The sequence below is a fragment of the Manacus candei genome, unplaced genomic scaffold (assembly GCF_025592945.1).
Source record: "Manacus candei isolate 608988 ecotype Guabito, Panama unplaced genomic scaffold, ASM2559294v1 h1tg000131l, whole genome shotgun sequence".
NCBI classification, from domain to species: domain Eukaryota; kingdom Metazoa; phylum Chordata; class Aves; order Passeriformes; family Pipridae; genus Manacus; species Manacus candei.
The window spans coordinates 593,691-612,471 of NW_026138179.1; the positions used below are offsets into that span (position 1 = coordinate 593,691).

The 18,781-nt window shown below is 51.2% G+C and overlaps 1 protein-coding gene across 2 annotated transcripts in view; it reads right to left on the reverse strand.

Annotated features, from left to right (window-relative positions):
• The window catches only part of GNAO1 (G protein subunit alpha o1), a 135,790-nt gene that overhangs the window by 22,630 nt on the left and 94,379 nt on the right, over positions 1-18,781 (reverse strand). For both annotated transcript variants that reach the window (XM_051771243.1, XM_051771244.1), the window contains exons 5-6: positions 3,551-3,679; positions 2,721-2,850 (exon numbers count right to left, since the gene is read on the reverse strand). In XM_051771243.1, coding sequence (XP_051627203.1) covers positions 2,721-2,850; positions 3,551-3,679 — 259 coding nt within the window. The remainder of the gene's footprint in view (positions 1-2,720; positions 2,851-3,550; positions 3,680-18,781) is intronic.

Here is an 18,781-nt window from a genome sequence, read left to right on the forward strand (position 1 = left end):
TTTTTGGGTGCTGAGATGCAGTAGGGCTTTTTCCCTCTCATGGCTCCCCGCCAGCAATGAAAGCTCTTTGCAATCTTTCCATACTCACAGAGACACCTGTACAGCCCCCAGCCCTGCAGCAGCTCGGGACAGCTGGAAGGGCCTGCACTGGAGTTAAGCATCCCTAGGAAATGAAGCTGGAGGAGCAGCTTCCAGCTCACTTTCTCAGCTACCTCCTCTTTGTGTTTTCCAAGTGAGAAGCAATAAAAGCTGACTGACGTCACTGGAGCCGGCAGATGGGACGGATGCAGACGGCAAAGTCAGCTGGGTGAGGAGATGCTGCTTTACTGCTGGGCCCTGGGAGAGGACCAAGTCAGCTGGGTGAGGAGATGCTGCTTTACTGCTGGGCCCTGGGAGAGGCACCACGAGCAGGGAGGAGACCGAGTGCTTGGGGGTTCGGCTGAGAGGGCTCAGGATCTGGGGTGCCACGTTTCCCACCTGCCATTTGTGAAGGGGATGTAACAGGGCAGGCAATCTCCAACACCAGTGTTTTTTCCTACTTGCCCAGGGTTGTTTATCCGGGGTAGGCAGGGCCGTCCTGCCGGTGCTGCCAATGCCAAATCCTTCCCCATTTACTCGGAATGTGTAAATGAGCAGCGGCTGCCTCTGCCCTCCTGTTGCTCAGCATCCCCCGAAAAGTGTTGTGAGAAGGGACTGAAATAGCAGGCAAATGTCAGCGCTGTGCCAGAGCTGCACCAGCCTGCTCTCCTGCTGCAAAAGGGAAGTTGGAGATGCATAAATCCCAGTTTCTGCAGCAGGGCGCTTCAGGAGGGAGGTTGAGCTGGCACCCTGCTTGTCTCCAGGGTGGGGGTGAGGGGAAGTCACTGGCAGTGCTCTCCCCAGGAGAGATGCTTTAACCTCCAGTTCAGAGGAGCAGAGTTAAGCCTGACATTTAAAAAATGGCATTGGCATTCAGGCTTCCCTTCTATTTTGTGCTCTGTGGCTTTGAATCACCGGCTCTGGCTTGTGTAGATGAGCACCCAAAGGTGACCTGTACTAAAAGCTGCCTTTGGCTTCCCTGTTTGGGTGTCACAGTCCAAGTTATACCTATAGAGCACCTTGCTCTCTGCTCAGATAACAGCTTTGCTCCCTGTCACATGGACCTGCCCTCTCCCTGTGTGTTCTGTATCTCCTGGCTGTTTTCACTGCCTGGCTGCAGAGCTCTATGACACTGAGATAATGGCTGGATTTTTCAAATCACATCAGAAGATTTTGGTTCATTCCCAGTCAATGCTACAGGGCTGAGCATCCTTAAGTATATCAGGGCCAGAGTCAGAGGGAGGTGACAACTGGAGGGTATAAATAAGTGGACATGGGAGGATGTAGGGTGTCTCAGCCTGGAGGGATGCAGACATGATCACAGAATCATAGAATCATAAAATATACTGAGTTGGAAGAGACCCACAAGGATCATTGAGTCCAGCTCTTGGCCCTGCACAGGACAACCCCAAGAATCACACCATGTGCTTGAGAGCATTGTCCAAACACTTCCTGCACTCTGGCAGGCTTGGTGCTGTGATCATTTCCCTGGGGAGCCTGTTCCACTGCCCAGTCACACTCTCAGTGAAGACCCTTTTCCTAATTTCCAGCCTAAACCTCTCCTTGACACAGCTTCATGCCATTCCCTTGGGAACCATGACTGATGCTGGTAACATCACCCTGAATTTTAGCATCAGTACCATCCAAACAACCAGGTGGCTTCATCAAACAGTTTGCTCATAAACCTGGTTCAGAGGCTGGAAACCACAGTACCTGTAGTCTTCTGGGGACAAGACAACTGTTACCCAACAGCAATCTTTCCCCAGATTCCTTCCTCATCCACAGCTTTCTGTAAGCCTGACATCTTTACCAGCAGAACAAAACCCCTCAGAGACACAGAGCTGGCAGGAGTGAGCCCTCCACGCTGCAGACTGGGCACCACTGAAATCATCACTCAACCTGAGTATGGCCTCCAGTCCCTTTTCATTAGACAAATGCAACGGGGTGCCCACAGCAGTCGTCATTGCTCACAGAAACACGCAGCCCATTCCACTGAACGAATGGCCAGAACGCAGGCATGAGTCCTGCTGCATCCTCTCTGTGCATTCCATTCACTTGTATTAATTGCACTCTAATGCCAGGGAGCACACAGGTCCTCGCCAGCTCTATTTCCAGATGGTATTTTGAGTCTAATGTCACAGTGGGAAGTCATAAAATCTCTCCTAGAGCAAATTACCTGAGGAATCAAACAGTTCCATTCTCACTAAGGAAAATGAGTCTCTGTAGCCTGAAGAAACAGGTTATACTCCCAGGCTAAGCCGTGGGCGTGCATGGCCACCCTGCACCTCTGCATCACAGCCTGACTGCTTCCCTGACATCTCCTCAAAGCCCACTGTGCTGCACCTCCTCCTGCTGAGACAGGTCCCTGGGATGCATTTTGAAAACACACAGGTCGGCTGGAGAGCAGAAATAAAACACTGTGACCTCACCGGTGCAAGGAAACATTACCTGGGCACGCAGACTCCATCTCAAAGAGCGTGGAGGAGGACAAACCTCCCCAGGGTTTCAGAGCCAAGGGGCAGTGACGGACAAAAGCCCAAGACTGTAGCCCCCCAGGGAGCGTTTGGTGATCTCCAAGGAGTTGCTGGCTGTGCAGTGTCCCACAAGAGGTGCTGGGGCCTGCAGGACCCCGATAGACTCACCGTGGTTTCATCTTCGTGGAGCACCTGGTCGTAGCCGCTCAGCGCGACGCAGAAGATGATGGCTGTGACATCCTCGAAGCAGTGAATCCACTTCTTGCGTTCCGACCGCTGGCCCCCCACGTCGAAGAGCCTGCGGCACAGGAGAGGGTCATCAGCACCTGCTCACTCCCAGTTACCAGCAGACTTTAGCATTCTTGGTGTTTTCTGACCACAGGGGCCCTGCCAGGCTCCAAAGGCAAGGCCATGGGTCTTTCACCACCAGCTTGGTCTTTTCCTCCAGTGCCTGGAGCCAGGGAGGGCCGGGAGGAGCAGTTACAGAGCGGGATGTGGGGATTTTTGGGATAGCCTCAGCAGCCTGCTGGGTCCCAAAGGGTCTGTGGAGGTGGAGACCTTCTGCTCTTGAGTTTTATATGCTCTAAACACTGTCTGTGCATGGCCTTCTGTCTTCATGCCCCTTTCTCTCTACTGGCTGGGATCTTGTGGGTCAATGTACAGCAGTAACTACCCGGGACTGAGCCACTTCAGAGAAAGATTTGGCCAAATATTTTTACATTTATGAAGCTTGATCGGGCTTGGGGGTCAATCTCACATTATACTTTTCAACAAGGAGGTGTTGTTTGGCTTAGAAGAGGCTGCCATGAGCTTCTATCTTACAGGCAGTGACTTTCAAGACCAAACATTTCATATTGTTGACCCCCCAAAACTCCATGTCTTCTGCAGTGGGAGATGTCCATGCACTGACCAGCAACTTAACAACTCCTCCTTTAGGTACTACGGGGAAACCCTGGGATAAATAGTTCTGAAAATTTACTGTGCAGTTTTGGACTAACCTGAAGTGGAGGTTTTTGAATGTGAAATGGGTTTCTACAATGCCAGTGGTTTTGACCCTGGTTCGGAGGATGTCCTGCTCCGTGGGCTGGTAGTCTGCAGCTCCGATTCGATCTAAGCTGTCTAGGTAGCTAAGAGAAAAAGAAGAAGAGAAAAAGAAAACAGATAAGAATAAGGCATACATTAATCTTTTGTCAATCTCAGATGAATCCTTCAGCTTCCTATTAATCTTCTTCAATCTCATTTTTCATGGCTGAATATATTGTAGTTACAGGGGAAAAAATCCTATTCTGGGGAAAAACAAACCCCACTAACCTAAACACAAAATCTGATAGTGAACTGAAAGCAGGAAATTAAGTGTGGTGTGTTGTGAGTCCTGATCGCAATCTGTGAAAATACACAGTTTTAATATTACTTGCTATTTTTATTCCCTGAGGGACAAAGGTCCCAGTTGGTCCATTGTGCTGGATTCTGTACACACACCCACTTTCCTGCAAGGGTTTATTCAGATAAGAGGTTGGAGCACACAGGTCTTGCTCCCAGAACATACAGGTCGAGTCCCCTGGGGGAGATGGCTCTGTCTGTGCTGGGAGGGAGGGAGATGCCATGCTCAGTGGGATGCTTTGCTTTCAGGCAGCTCAAGTGAAGGGAGGTGAAGCTGCCCAAGTGAGTCACCACTTCAGTCTGAAATCCAGCTCAGGGCTGGGAGATGCAGCACTTGGACAGAATCCAGGGCCTCACTTAGATGGTGATAATCTGAGAGTACAAACTGGGGCTTTGGGGGGTACAGGGGAGATTTAGCTTTATAAAACACTTAGACAGTTTTAAAACATGTAACTTTATTCTGCTCTAGGCTTAAAATCTATGGACACAGGCAATGCCCCCCAGGCTGAAACTTGGGGTGGAAGTCCTGTCTTTGGGCATGAAATATTTCTGTAGAGGAACCCAACAGACTCACACATATGACCACAATTCATTTTCCCATCCACATGTACGACAATTTTTCAAAACAACTTATAAAGAAAAGAGGAATTTGGATTACAATTTAATATGAATTATAAACACAGAGCTGCATCACACAGTGAAGTCTTTCTCACCCAGACTTGGCCCTGTCCTGCTGCTGGAGGTGCTTTCCCTACTGCACCCAAAACCAGGGAATGGCTTTCCATTTGTGTCCTGGAGGGAGTGCTCTGAGCCAGGGCTCCAGAGCAGAACCTGGTGTGCTGGGGCTGTGCACTCTGCTACCCAAGAAAACTCCCTGCCACTGTGTTTCACACCTACTCCACTAGGCTGGAACAACAAACACACAACCAAACTCTCTGCTAAGGTCAAAACCAAACCTCACCCTGCTCACACCATGTATTTTCCCCACCATCTTATTTGTAATTTATTTTTACTAAGGAGTTCTAAGAACCACATCGCCCAGAGAAAAGTATATAAGCTAAGCAGGCTTATTTTTGCTGTGCCCTTTTCTGAGCATTTAAAGGCATTGTGGTTTTGTGACAGATGCTCCCTTTAACAACCTTATGATGGACCCAGGATGGGTGAATGGGGCTTCATTTGAAATCAGATCCTCTGCTGTGAGGGCTGAAGCCACCATCACTCATCTATTCACAACTGGTGTCACCTCCTGTTGTTTAAGGGACAGCTGCCCCTCTTCCCATGGCCCCGCAGACCGAGGCAGCCCTGCAGTGCTGGTGTTGGAGATACAGGCTCTCCTCTGTCCTCACCATTGAAACACTTCAAGGTGATGCTAAAAAGTGGGTACCTGCTTGTCAACACACCCTCTGCCTTTTCTTTTAACTTCCCTCTTCATCTCTTCCCTCATCTCCAACCTTTTCCACTACTCTCAGTGTGTTTCTCAAGGACTTAAATTCTTTCAGTTGCCTGGGTCTGCTTTTCATCTGTTCCTGGGAGTCTTGATGAGGGTCAGCCATCAATTTATATGAAGTTATACAGTATTTTCAGTGCTGGTTTTGAGGCTGCATTCCATAACTGTTTTTACTCCTCTGGCTGCTCTCCCCTGGAATTCCTCCCATCTCCAGCTGCAGCAGATATTATTTCCCCTGGATTTGGCTGCAGCTGAACTGGACTCTGCTGGTGTGTGCACCCTGTGAAGTTCAGCTGAAGGAGCATGTCATGGCATGGCTGCCACACCAACACCCAGCTGCAGGCTCGGGAAGCTCAGGCAGGCTGCTCTTTGGATGGTGAGCTGATTTGAGCTGCTCCTTGTTCTCCTGGGGTCCTGCTGGAGGTACCTCTGAGGTTTCACTGGAGCACTGGTGCTCCTTGCCCACACTGCCTGGTGTGAGCCTGAGCCAGGAGAGGACAGGGTGTCTTGGAGGTGCCACCTCTTTGGGAACAGGGAAACCCAAGTGGGGAGGAATTGCTACACAGGGCACTGGATGGCAGCACTCATGGGTATTTGCCCTTTGAACTGCAAATCTCCAGGCCAAACTGTTGTGGGAGATAATTAGTTGTCGCAGCCAACAGGCTCCATGACACATAATCCCCTCAGAAGCTGGCATCTGTTTAACCAGCAGAAAGAGGAGCACTTTGGAGGCTGCAGAGTGAGAACTCGGCTCTCTCTCTTCCGCGTCATCGGTGTTGGCATCAGAGCTCTTCTGCTTCCCAGCCCCAGGGCTTGCCCACTGGACTGGAAGCGTATCTGAAATGACACATCAGCTCTAACTTGCAGCCTGCCTTGCCCAGGGTTTGCAAGGGTTAAAAAAAGCTGAAGGAAGGTTAGAAGGTTTCAGAGCACATGAGTAACCCTCTAGCATTTCTGCTCCTGAGCTGAGTAGCTCCATTGCTGCTTATATCTTTTATCTTAAATGCTTTGTTTTGAAGCAGATTGCAGGTTTCTGAGTCACTCAGTTTATCAGGCTCAGGGAGGTGAAGCCCAACTTTATTATGCTGCTAAAAGCAAAATGCAGAAGAAATGGCAATTCCCAAATACAGGGAGAGGAGCTCATTGAACACAGCCTGGGAAATGCAGGAGGTCTATGCAGACCAGCTGATAGCCAATATCTACACAGTCATATTGCACCTTTGTTTGCTACCACAGCATGTGGGAGCAGCACTGTTGATGCCAGAGACACTGCACGGAGAAAGGACTTTTGTCCAAGTTGTCCCATGGGAACAGCCTGGTGGCAGCAGCCTACGTGCAGTGCATGCACAGGGACCCTTCCCCAGGCTCTCTGCTACCACAGGAACTTCTCCCAGCACTGTGCTGCCCATGCCAAAGGCTCCACTGGCTGCTTTCTTGGATGAAGGAGCACAGCTGAGGCTGCAGGCTGTGGTCAGAGCTGGATACCTGCGGCAAAGCTCACACAGATGCACATTCACATCTGCTGAGGTTAATGGCAATAAGATGGGTAAACGTCTGCTGGGCTTTTCTTGCCTCCAAGGTGACACTGTGGCAGTCTTTTTGCAGGCAGCATCCAGCTCTCCCTGTGCACACCTGAGGTGCTCACACTGTGCCAATGCTGAGCTCACGCCCTCAGTGCTCGACGAGCTGCGGGGCAGCAGCAGCCACAGCTGGGTCTGGGTCTGGGGCAGGTCTGCAGGGAGCAGGAATGGGATCTCAGGACAGCAAGCCTGGAGACAGTGTCACCTTCCCAACAGCTCCTCCATCCTGGCAGTCCTGATCTCTGGCCACGTCTCTCTGTGTGTGCATGGGATACCCCAGCATGGGATACCCCAGCATGGGATACTCCAACATCAGATACCCCAACATGGGATACCCCAACATGGGATACCCCAGCATGGGATACCCCAACATGGGATACCCCAGCATGGGATACCCCAGCCTCAGTCTGTTGGCTTGCACTGGGTCTGACTGGGGAAGCAGATCCCCACTTGTCAACACACGCAGCTGAGTCACCGCAGAGTTATTTTGGACTGAGGCATCAAGGGGCAGCTCCAACACTGTGTCCTGCAAATGCTGAGTTTTTAATCAAGGTTGTCACAAGCAGGATCCATCTCATCTAAATCTAGGTACTTATGTAAAGATGTCGTCACTGAACACTCCTTCCTCACTCATGAATGGAAGACTACCTGCCTCTGATCTTAGCTTCCACCTTACCTTCTTCCTTTCTTTCACCAAGGAACACACAAATCAATGTATATTTAGCATCAAAACCATGTAATATTTAGTGACCATAAGGTAAGGATTCAGAGGATAAGCGCAGGGTTTAGGGAGTGTCAGTGGTGCCTCTACACCAGCACAGCAAACTCTTCCAGTATCTCCTACCAGAGAAAAGAGCTGTGTGGGCACTGCAGCTGTGATACAGATTGGTTTGGCTGCCTAGGGCACCTGGTGCTGGGCAAGCACCCAGAGGCCATGACACCACGGTGTTTTTCCAGCCATATCTGCTGTAATATTTTAGGGGAAGGGGGAAAATCAAGCATAGCCCATTCTCAGAATCCAGCACCTATCCAGCACACACAGCAGTGATGTCACAGGTGTCTTAAATAATCATCAGTTACAAATGTTGCCAGGCAGTGGCATCGTGTCCCTTCAGGATCCATCCTAGCCAAGGGCAGGGACTGTGATGTGCACACACACGTGCAGAGCCCTCCTCTCCCCCAAACAAAAGCTGGAAGGTGGTACATCCTGTTCCTTGGGTGCTTCCAGGTGGGTTCTGGCAGGCAGGGAAAAGACCACAGGGGACAAGTAACTCAGCTAAGAGGGCAAGAACATTGTCTGGTGTTTTCTCAGCCCAGCCCAGAGAGGGGTGGTCTTAGGAATTTGCTCCTGGACTTTGGGCAATGTGTTTTGTGCTTCTGGTTGTATTCCCTGATCAGCCAGTCATGCCTTGATGGGAATCACATGAATTACATGGCAGGCTCTGCTGTCCTGCCAGTGCTCCTAATGAGAAAGAAATCTCATCTCATCCCCAACCAGATGAGATACCAGCATGGACACTCCCCAGCCTCCCTCCCCTAACCAAATCCAACCAGTGGCAGTTCTGTGCCTGCTTCTTGCAGGCTGCTGACAGTGATGGTCACCAGGCTCAGGGATTACTGGGGTTTCTTTCCTGAAAGAACCTTGCTGGATACCATGGGTTTTCATTACTCTGCCTTGGGAAATGAGGAGGATGGTCCCTGCTATTAAAGGAAGGTGACAGAAGGGATGCTCCTTTTTGATGCCCTTTTTTTTTGCCCTGCACTGAAGCAGGGCTGTACAGGACTTGTACATCAAGATCAACTTGACAAGTTGATATTAATACTGATGATAGGCAGAAGGAATGAACAAAAGCGGGTTGGAGTTTAGCTGTCCTAGTTAGACTTGCAATTTTCCAAGGCATGACTGGATCCAGAATAATTTTTAGCATCACATTTGGATGAGCAGAGTTACTAAATAGCAACCATTTAACAAAGACACTTGAGGGCATGAGGGGTCTCCAAGTGGAGGCTGCTGGCTGCCTTTGCTCAGGGGTGGTGCTTTGGTCAGCAGTGTATGATGGTCTCCTTATGCTGGAATAAAAGGCCACTGTGTTATGGTTTGAGTTTGTGACCAGAGAGCTTTGGAGGGGGGAGAGGGGGCCTTTGGAGGAAAATCCAGCACTAACAACCCACCCAGAAAGGGTTTTGGAGGGGCCCTTGGAAAGCAGATGTGGGCTCATCTTTCTGCAGTGAAATTTGAAAACTGAATGGGATGTAAGAGGGGATGATAAAGATTTTTTTTTTTTAACATATTGAAGCCCTTACAAAAGAGAAAAAGAATGTGTCTGGATGAGATCAATGACTCACCTAGCTTAGCTTGTGTCCAAGAACAGATGTTGAGAGAAGAGTACAAATACAGGGCAAGTATGCAGTACTCAGCTTTCCCAGCCTCCAGTGCTTCATATGGATAACAGAGTTTCAAAGAGAAGCATGTTATATCTTTATATTTATTACCTCTCAGTGATTTTTCTTCCAGAAATTTGCCTAGGCACTTTTTGCAGCAATTTAAACTTCTAACAGCCACATCTGCAGCAAGGAATTTCCCAGCTCAGCTACCCTGTCTGTAAAAAACTGCCTCTTTCTGGTTTTTAAACTGCCATATCAGAGTTTAATTTTGTTAATTTTTGAATGGGAACAGCTGTCCTCTCTCTTTCCTATCCCCCACTTATTTCTATGTAGACATCTCTGCAGACCTCTGCACATCCCCTGTGAAGCATCTTTACTCTGCTACCTGTGTGGAAGCACTTTGGAGCCTTTCACCACACAGGATGGGGTTTTCCTCATCTCCTGAATCCTGTCTGGGGTGGAGAAAGGAGGGAGCCATAGCTGCCTTATTCCATGAGTAACCATAGACTTTATGGTCACTGAAGAGGATGTTACTTGGAGAAGCAGACAGTGTAACTCCAGGCCCTGGGAGCTGCTGCTCGGGCAGATTTGGTGACCGTGGTTCATGGAATGCTGTGACATCCTCACACAGTGTCCTCATCTGGGCAATGCCACTGTTTCACAGAAAGCCCCTGTGATTTAAACTGCTGTTCAGCACAGAGCTGCTGACCACAGGGCACCCTCCCCTTTGTTTCATGAGGAAAGGCTTTTCCAGGGGCTGGCTGATCCCTGCAGTGGTGCTGTGTGACGGGATGACACAGGGCTCGGGCTGTGCGAGGTCCCTCCTGGTGGCCCTGCACTCAGATGTCCTGCACAGCATTGATGGAACTTGGGCTGAAGCAGAGGAAGGCTCAAAGCTCCAGCCCAGCTCCTGCTTTACGTAAGTCTCTGCTCCCTTGTGATGCCCAGCTCTGAAGGACAGCAGCTGAGCTGGAGAAGGGATGAGGAATGGTGGGACTCAGAACCCTGGAGGTGAGCAGGATCTGTGCCAAAACCTTTATGCAACAGTCAGTAGGTTTGAAGCTTTTTTTTTTGCTCCAGGACTGCTGTTATAAACCTGCTGACAGTGGAGCTGATGATTTTCTATACTGTAAAAAGAAGAAAGAAAGGAAAGAAAAGGAGGGGCTAAAAATAAGCCCCGGGGAGTTTGGGATAATGAAGGGCTTGTTATGGGATGGAGCCCTTGCTCAGAGCATGCAGGCCCCGTGCTGCAGCAGGGCTCCTGGTGCATTCACAGGCATCTGCTCAGCCCAACCAGGGCAGAGACATCAACACACCCAGCTTGCTGTGCCACAGCCCCAAGCGAGTGCACGGGGCATTGCTCACCCCAGTGCTCCTCATCCCAGTGCTCCTCATCCCAGTGCTCCTCACATTGCAGGGCAGCCCAGCAAATTTGGCCCCGAGGCCAAACGAGCTAATTGTTCAGAATGACTTCAGTCCTAGAAAGCAGACAGCTGGGACCACAGATGAAACCAGTCCCACAGACTTTAACCTTTTGCTCAGCCGCTGGCCAGAGAGATTCATCAGGGTGTGCACAAAGACCAGGGACATGTATTCACACACTTGTGGCAGTTGGGGAAGCAGCATTAACATCAACATCTCCTTTTCTAAGCTGGAAGGAAAAAATTAGCTCTAGCTGCAGTTTTGTATTGCTAGGTGTCTGCCTGCAGCAGGGATAGCCCCGATGAGGGGTTCAGCTCTAATGCTGTGAAGGAAAGCCCCAGTTAATGACATCTGTGCCCTCGTATCAAGCAGCTGGAGGATGTCCACGGCTGGACCATGGTGCAATTATGAAGTGTGGGGTGGGTCTGTCAGGAGCTGGCTTCATTCAGGGGCCTCATTTATCCACTCACCCTGCTGAGAGACATGTTGCTAGTGATGGAGTGGGAATCATATCTCTGGATCTTCTCATCTGTCCATCTTCCTGATCTATTAGCAAGCTATGGGGATTTCTGCCTTCAAATCCCACCTAAGCATCCCTGCCACAAAACTCGGGTACCAAAGTTAGCTGGTGCTCTGCCATGGACAGGTGTGACCCACAGGTAGCAAAAGCAAAACCTGGAAATTTTACCCCTGGCTGCACACTAAAAATATCTTGGTTATCCCAGACATAGGTGGATCTCTTGGGCATGGGAAGCCTGTGCTATGCAAATGGACTTTCTGGTCCTTCTCAGCAGCTGTCAGGCTGAGGCTCCTCTGAGAGCAGCCCTGCTTGTGGTGTCGCAGCACTTTGATTTCAGTCCAGGCCGGATCCAGAAGCAGAGACACATAAGGGAAAATTCATGGAGTGTCTCATCCCTTGAAGAAATGTTCAGCTGAATCATTGTTAGGAGAAGATCTGTTTGCCATATATCAAAATAACTCGATCGTTCCCACCAGGACAACCTGTCACCTGGGCCAGGCTGTGCTGACAAGACAGTCCTGCTGACCCCCCACTTCTCCTTTCTCCCTCTTTTATTGGCACAAGCAACCTCAGAGCTCTGTAATCCTGGTCTCCTGTCACCACACACCCACCCCTGGGATTAGTCCTCCAGACAGTGGCTCAGGTTGCTGCCAGGTCTCTGCAGGAGTGGGCTGATCCCTGTGTTCAGCTGAGGATGCATCAGGGACACGTGCATGACAAAACCCCTTTGGGATACTCCTCATGGGACAGCCCAGCCACAAAGCTGGGGTGGCTTTGTGGGGCATGAGCTGAGGATGCCACCTCAGAGGCATGTCCCTCCATGAGGGCTGGGGACAGCTGTCTCTGCCCTTGAGACTGCCCCCTGTGCCCTGGGGACATGTCCCTGCCAGCAGCAGCCTCTGCTGTCTGCCTGTGGACCTGTCAGTGGCCACACTGGGTCACTGCAGGCCAAGGTGCTGCACTGAACCCGCTGGGAGCACCAGGGGCTCCTGCCTGCCTGTGGGAGAAGTTAGAATTGACCCAGGAGCACTCCCCCTCCAGTGGGAGGATGGAGCTGGGCCAGAGCAGCCTGAGGTCTGGAAAACATCAGGAGTTCTTCCAGACAATGTGGGCTTTATTGCCAATAAATGCTTCTGGTGAGCTTCCCCTTGCCTGCAGGAGGGGAGGAGAGCACCTCGAGCAGATGCTGCTTAGCACGAGCTTCGTCCTTGCTCCTGCTGCTGGAGCACCTCAGGATGGATGTGCCCTCCCAGCCTCCCCCCGGAGCAGGGAAATACTATTCATCACACCTGCTTTGGGAGGAATAAAAGCACTAAGGGGATAGATGACTCGCCTGAGGACACGATGGGAAGTCTGTGGTGGCACTTGGAAGTCACTCTGGGTTCCCTAAACTGCAGTCAGTAGCTTTGACCACAAGACCTTTCCATAATTGGGTTTTACAACCCTTAAGCAATATTCTTCCAGGCTTTTCATAGGGCTTTTGCCCATGTAGGGGCAGATAGTGAAAGGCTGGTAGAAATTTAAGGTATTATGTTAAGACCTATTATAAGAAAGAAATATATTCCCTACATAAAGAGCAGCCCATAAAATGGTGTTACTGTTGATGATTAAATCACAATTCAACCCAAGTATTTGAATAGAGATAAATAAATGCTTTCTTCTTTTTCTGACGAACAAACAAGGCTGAAAATGGATGTTGTCATGTACTTTTCTGCTTCATCCAATATAATTTCATGCATTCCTGTACGGATTTTGATGAGTTCTGCGGATCAATGACACTGCATTTAAACACAAGCTAAGCAGTAATTACAGATGCATGCAAGATTTATTCATCTGGTGGCACTGCACCAGCTGATGGAAGGATCAGCCGTATCCAATCAATGTTTGAAGCTTCTCAAAATAAAGCGGTTTTTTGGCTCCCACTGTGAAGTGGAAATAGAAATAACCCCCGAATCCAGGATTGCCCACTTAGGTCCATACAGGGAGGGCTGCAGGATGGGTCTGGGTCATATCTGCACTGCTGCTTATCCCTTGCCTTTGCATCCCATAAATGTTGTTCATGTGGGGTCTTCACACACTCACTGCATGACCCACCTGTCCCCAGGGCTGGGGACTGGGCTGAGGGGATTTAAGGCATAAGTGAGGAAAAAGGAGGAGGAGAAGCACTGCAGAGAAAGGGGCCAGGGAGCAGGCAGCCAGTGCTCCCTGGGATCATCTCCCATGTGCCCAGGCCGGGCATGCAGGGGCAGGGAGCCAGCAGGACGTGCACACTGTGGTACAAGGGGAGCAGCTGCAGGACCACAGCCGAGACCACAGAGGTGTGTAATGTGGCTCTGTTGTTATGGGAACGCGTGGCAGGGGATGCAAGGCAGCATGTGTAAAGAGAGATACTGGAGAGTGCCCAATTTTCCTTCAGGTCTCCCCTGTTGATGTGAGTTGTACATTCAGAGGAGCTCTCCCCTCCCATGGAGCAAAGCTGCTTGCTCCCCACTGTCACCATGGGATGCCCTGGCAAGCCAGGGAGTCCAATTCTGTGATGCTCTTTGCTGGGACTTCAGAGAGGATCCTGGTGCTAATCCTGCACCCAGATTTCCTGTCAAGCTGGTGCAAAGTAGCAACACACCAACCAGAGTCAGCAGGGTCAAAACACAGCCCACAGACCGCTGATGGTACTTCTGTTCTGGGGCAAGGGAAGATAAATGCAGGATGAGCTGACAGGAATGGCAGAGCAGAGACTTGGGCAGCTCCTTCAGGCACTCAGGGTGCCTGCACTGCAGTCAGAGAAAGCCCTGGTAAGATGTACAGGTCATGTGGGTGACCTCTGCATTTAGCACATTTTCTATTTACTACCAATTATTTTAAGCAGATGTTCTTAAGCCTCCCACAGTGATTGCAGATGTTTGAATGAACACAGCAGGGCTAAGCCACACTGCCCTGCCTGCGTGCTCCCCTTCAGGGGCAGTTCCACTGGTGCTGGGAAACACAGGCAAACAGGAAACCCACCCAGCCCTGCCCAGAGAGCAGCCCCGGGGGGGAGAGGCTGCTCAGGCACAGGAGTGTCCGTGCTGGATGCTCCCCTCAGTCCCCCTGGGACCTGCACTGCTGCTCCGTGTGCAGGGACTGCATGGGGACAGTGGAGCAGGACAGGCAGCTCTTCATCACGTGTGGGGAGGAGGCTCTGCCACCCCCAGGCGTGGTCCCCTGGGCAGGGTGCAGGCAGGTGAGCTCCTGGGCAGCCTTTTTTCCTGACTATTTTTGTAACTCCTGTGTTTGTGTCATTTCTTCATTTACGCATTTTTGTTCAGTCACAAGGTCCTCTGGGGATTTCTTCATGCAAAGTTGATGCTTCCAAGATTGGTTTAATTTGAGCAAAGGTTTTTGCCTGGACTCTGTTACTGGTTCCCAGCTCTCAGCATTTGTAGCTAGCATCAGCCTCCTCCTTCCCTTTCTTTCTCCTGTTCCTGCCCATTGCAGATTTGGCCTCACTGCTCACACACTCCCTGGCACAGTATTTCTCATATTTGGGACTGCAAGGCCGTGGAGATGTTTAAGTGAAAATGTTTAAACTGACATTAATGCTGCTCAGTAGGATGTGCTGGCTGGTATTTTCCTGAAGGAGGATTTGGAAATGGTTTTTATGCTATCACCAAACCTTATGTACCAAGAGCAGTACTGAGGGATTGGGAAATTCCATTTTATGCCATTAAAAATGCTGTCAAAGCCTCAGAGCTACAGTGACTGTTCACATGGTGTTTCATGGCCTGGCTTGCAATTTTAGAGCACTAAGTTTCTTTTCAATGCTGGTGCTCCCAGCAAACCTGCTGCTTGGCACTGGGGTGGCAGCATAGCCCAGGAAGGGAGGCACCACAGGGAACCCAGGGAACCAAGACAAGGAGCTCCAGCCTGCTGACCCACAGCACCAGGGGCTCTGGGGGGCCTGGCAGCTCTGCCCTCCTCCCAGGGGCTGTGCCATCCTCCCTTCATGGGCACACATCTGGTGCCTCAAACCATCATTGCCTGTGATTGCACAGCATGTCACAATGCTCACTATATCCTTTTTTTTTCCCCCTTCATTTTTTGTTCTCTCTTAAAGCCTCAACCCCTCAAGGTTGGTTATTAGATGGACTATTTGCTTAAGGAAATAAAAAAGGACTTTCCAGTTGTCCTGTTCACAGACAAAAGGCTTTAAAGCATAAGTCAAAGGGTTTAGGAAGCAGCAGATAAAAGCACTTTTCCAATGGTTGTCTTAATATATATTGAAAAATGAGGAGTTTTAGCTAAGCTTGTGATTGGTTTTGGATTTAACTCCTAACCTTGAACTTGGATTTTGGATAAAACTCCTAACCCGAGCATGGGGATGCTGCACTCTTCCAGCAGGAAGGCTGTGTGTTTGTACAGTGTCTGGCCCCCAAGAGAGGGTGGGGGGAAGGAATGGCAGCAACTGCACATGTCTGTGGGCCTGACAACTGCCCTGCTCTGGCACAGCACATGTCCGAGCAGGGGCAGGACCAGGGCCAGGCTGACCCATGCAGGAACAGCCCCTCCTGCACTCAGGGGAGGGGAGCTGAGAAACCTGGGGCAGGGAAAGGCTGTGGCCATGAAGGAGGGGGAAAGGGAGATGACTGCATCCTGAGCACACGGGGCTCATCAGTCCTGCTGGGCAGGGCTTGTCCTGGCTGCAGTGGCTCCTCCTGGGCTGTTCATCCCGTGGCTGGTGCAGGCAGCTCTGCCCCAGAGCTCCCGGAGTGCTGCTGTGTGCTCCACAGGCTGCAGCTGAGTCCCCTTGCAACTTTTCCTTCCGAACTGGAATGATTTCTGGGACAGGGCCTGGGGATGGCGGTGGGGGGACCGTGCAGCATCTCTGTCACCCCGTCCCCACCGCTGCCTGCAGAGCCCAGTGGGGACAGCTCGCTCCACCCCGAGCCTGGCTGCAAAGAAATCCCTGCGTTCCTGCCGTTCTTTGCCATTTAAGGATTTCAAAAAGATAACAAATAGCCGGCCAGCCACGTGCCAGCACCAGGCTCACCTCCCGGCGCCGCAGACGGTGCCAGCCCTGCCGCCAGCCGTGCCAAGAGCCCCGGCACCGGTGCCCTGGCAGCTCTGCCTGCAGGCACTGCAGCACCGGCAGGGTGGGGGCAGCCGGGCAGGGCTCACAGGGTGCTGGCACGGAGCAGGAATCACCCACACAGGGGACATGTGCCTTGCTGGAGCCAACCCATTCCCTAGGGAGCCTCTCAGAGCAATAGGATGCCCCGGGAGCCTCTCTGGGCAGCTCTCAGGAGACACCTGCCCTCACCCAGATGAGTGGGGCTGTTTGCCTTGCAGGGCAGGCTGTGAGGGCAGAGCTGGGGTGCAGGCTGTGACAAAGCTTGGATTCCGTGGCTCTGCAGGAGAGGAGGAGCGGGGGCTGCGGGTTCCCGGGAGAGCCTGGACTCCCTGGCTGTGAAGCCGCATCCCAGCCCTGCCATGGCCCCGCGTGGGAGGGATGGGGTGAAAGGTGGGAGCCCGCAGGGACGGGCTCGGTGCAGGGTGTGAGTGCTGCCTGCGGGAGGGCAGAGCCGGTGGCAGAGGGGGCTGCAGCCAGCACTAGGGGCAGCAGCGAAAAAACAAACTGAGCCGAACAAAAAAAACCCAACCCCAACCCTCGGTGGCAGCCTGCCAGCTCCAGCTGGTTTCGTAAGGACATTTCAGCCTAAAAATACACAAATACTCAGCCAAAAAAAGTCCAATCTTTCTGTGCCGAATCTGTCACCCACAGCCCTTCGCCAGGCAGGAAGAAATTCCTGTTGGGTCTGTCAGTCGGAGACGAGAACAGATTACCCGGGGTTCAGGACTACGGTTCAGCAGGTTTGCTGGGGGGAGGATGCCCTGTGCTGTGTTTATAGGTGGTGCTGGCTGCTCCTCATCGCTTGGCAAAGTGTGAAAAGAGAAGAGATTGTTCCCAAATTCTTGCAGTGCTCCCTCCTCCAGGCAGAGTGAACTACCCTGACTCCCTCCCTCTCGTGTGGGAGCTTTGCCATAACGGGGACAGCCCTGATTGGTATCGTGGGTCATTAAATAGCAATTTATTTAGTCAAGATGTCAAGATTTTACTAATCCCCAGGCCAAAGACAACACTGTTACGATGCAACACAGCAATGAAAAATGTCAGGGAGGTGGCAGGTACTGCTACATCTTTGTCTCCAGGGAATGAACTACCTGTGTAGCTTATCTGCTCCTCCTGGCAGTGCAGTCTGTACCTCCTGGGTCTCTTCAGATGGATTTTAGAGAAATTTTGGGGTGTAAAGAAGGATTACAAGAGGGGAAGTGACAACACTGCACCACCAGTGTTTGCCTGCAAGATCCATATCCAAAGCAGTGCTGAGTTTTCAGCAGAGCTGGCTGCTGGATTCGGTATTTCCCATGGAAAGGCAGTGAGCAAAGCTTTGGAGCTCTGGTTCAGCTGGTGAATGCTTTCCTGGTGTTCCAGTGGAGGCTTGTGGCATCTCAGATACTCTCTCACGGACCAAGAGAGGATACAGTCCTTCAGAAACCAGGTGCTCATATGGGATAGAAGGTCCTGATTTCCCTTCTCCTTCATCTTCATTAGAGGTTGCATGAACTTCAGGCAGGAAATGTCTTTTGAGACTGTTCCCCCTTTCCCTGATGACTTGCATGTGTGGCTTGGGAAGGGTGAAGGGAAGAGCCCAGCCCTGGGACTAAACTTCTGTGCAGCCTCTGCTCCGTGGAGAGGCTGAACCCAGGAGAGAGCAGGTCTGGGGGAGATCTGCTCTGCCCTGGGGTCTGACAGGGGCCAGTGGGACCTGAGAGGGGCCCAGGGGAGTGGGCACTGTCACAAGTGCCAACACCCTGTGATGGAGCTGGGTCAAGCAGAGTCCTGCAGTCCTCTGCCTGTGGTGAGTTTTCTGCCACGGAAGCTCAATCCTCATGCTCTCCTGGTGGGATGGGAAGGTGAGCATTGCTTGGCACCCACTTTCAGGATACTGTGATGTGGTCTCCATCCACCCTGCTTTGGGCCACAAGAGGCAGCCTCTGGAGAGATTGTACCCAATTTTGGTGAAACTGGGTGTTCCAGGTGGGTGAAGACTGGGGGTGAGATGCTAGAAAACATCCAGCTGATTTAAAAGACAATGTCTTTCCTGCTGTGCCCTTCCTCCACCTCACACTCAGCCCTAGGTGAAGCCACATAACAATAGCAATTCCTGAATTTATAAGGATAATAATGAAATCTGAGACCTCTGCCAAGCCCAAGCCCTGCTGGACCATAACAAGCTGAAACTCAGACTGCCCATGTCCTCACACTGACCAGAAACAGCCCCACTCCAGACAGTGCAGAGCTGCTCCTCCCTGGAAATCCATTTGCATCTCATTTGTGGGAATGGAGCCAGGCTGGTGATTCCAGTCAACCAGCTCTGGCCTTTATGAACTGTTTTGTTTGCTTATTGTAGGGGGAACTTAATTATTCAGAGCTGGTGGGCATATTTACTTACTGGGG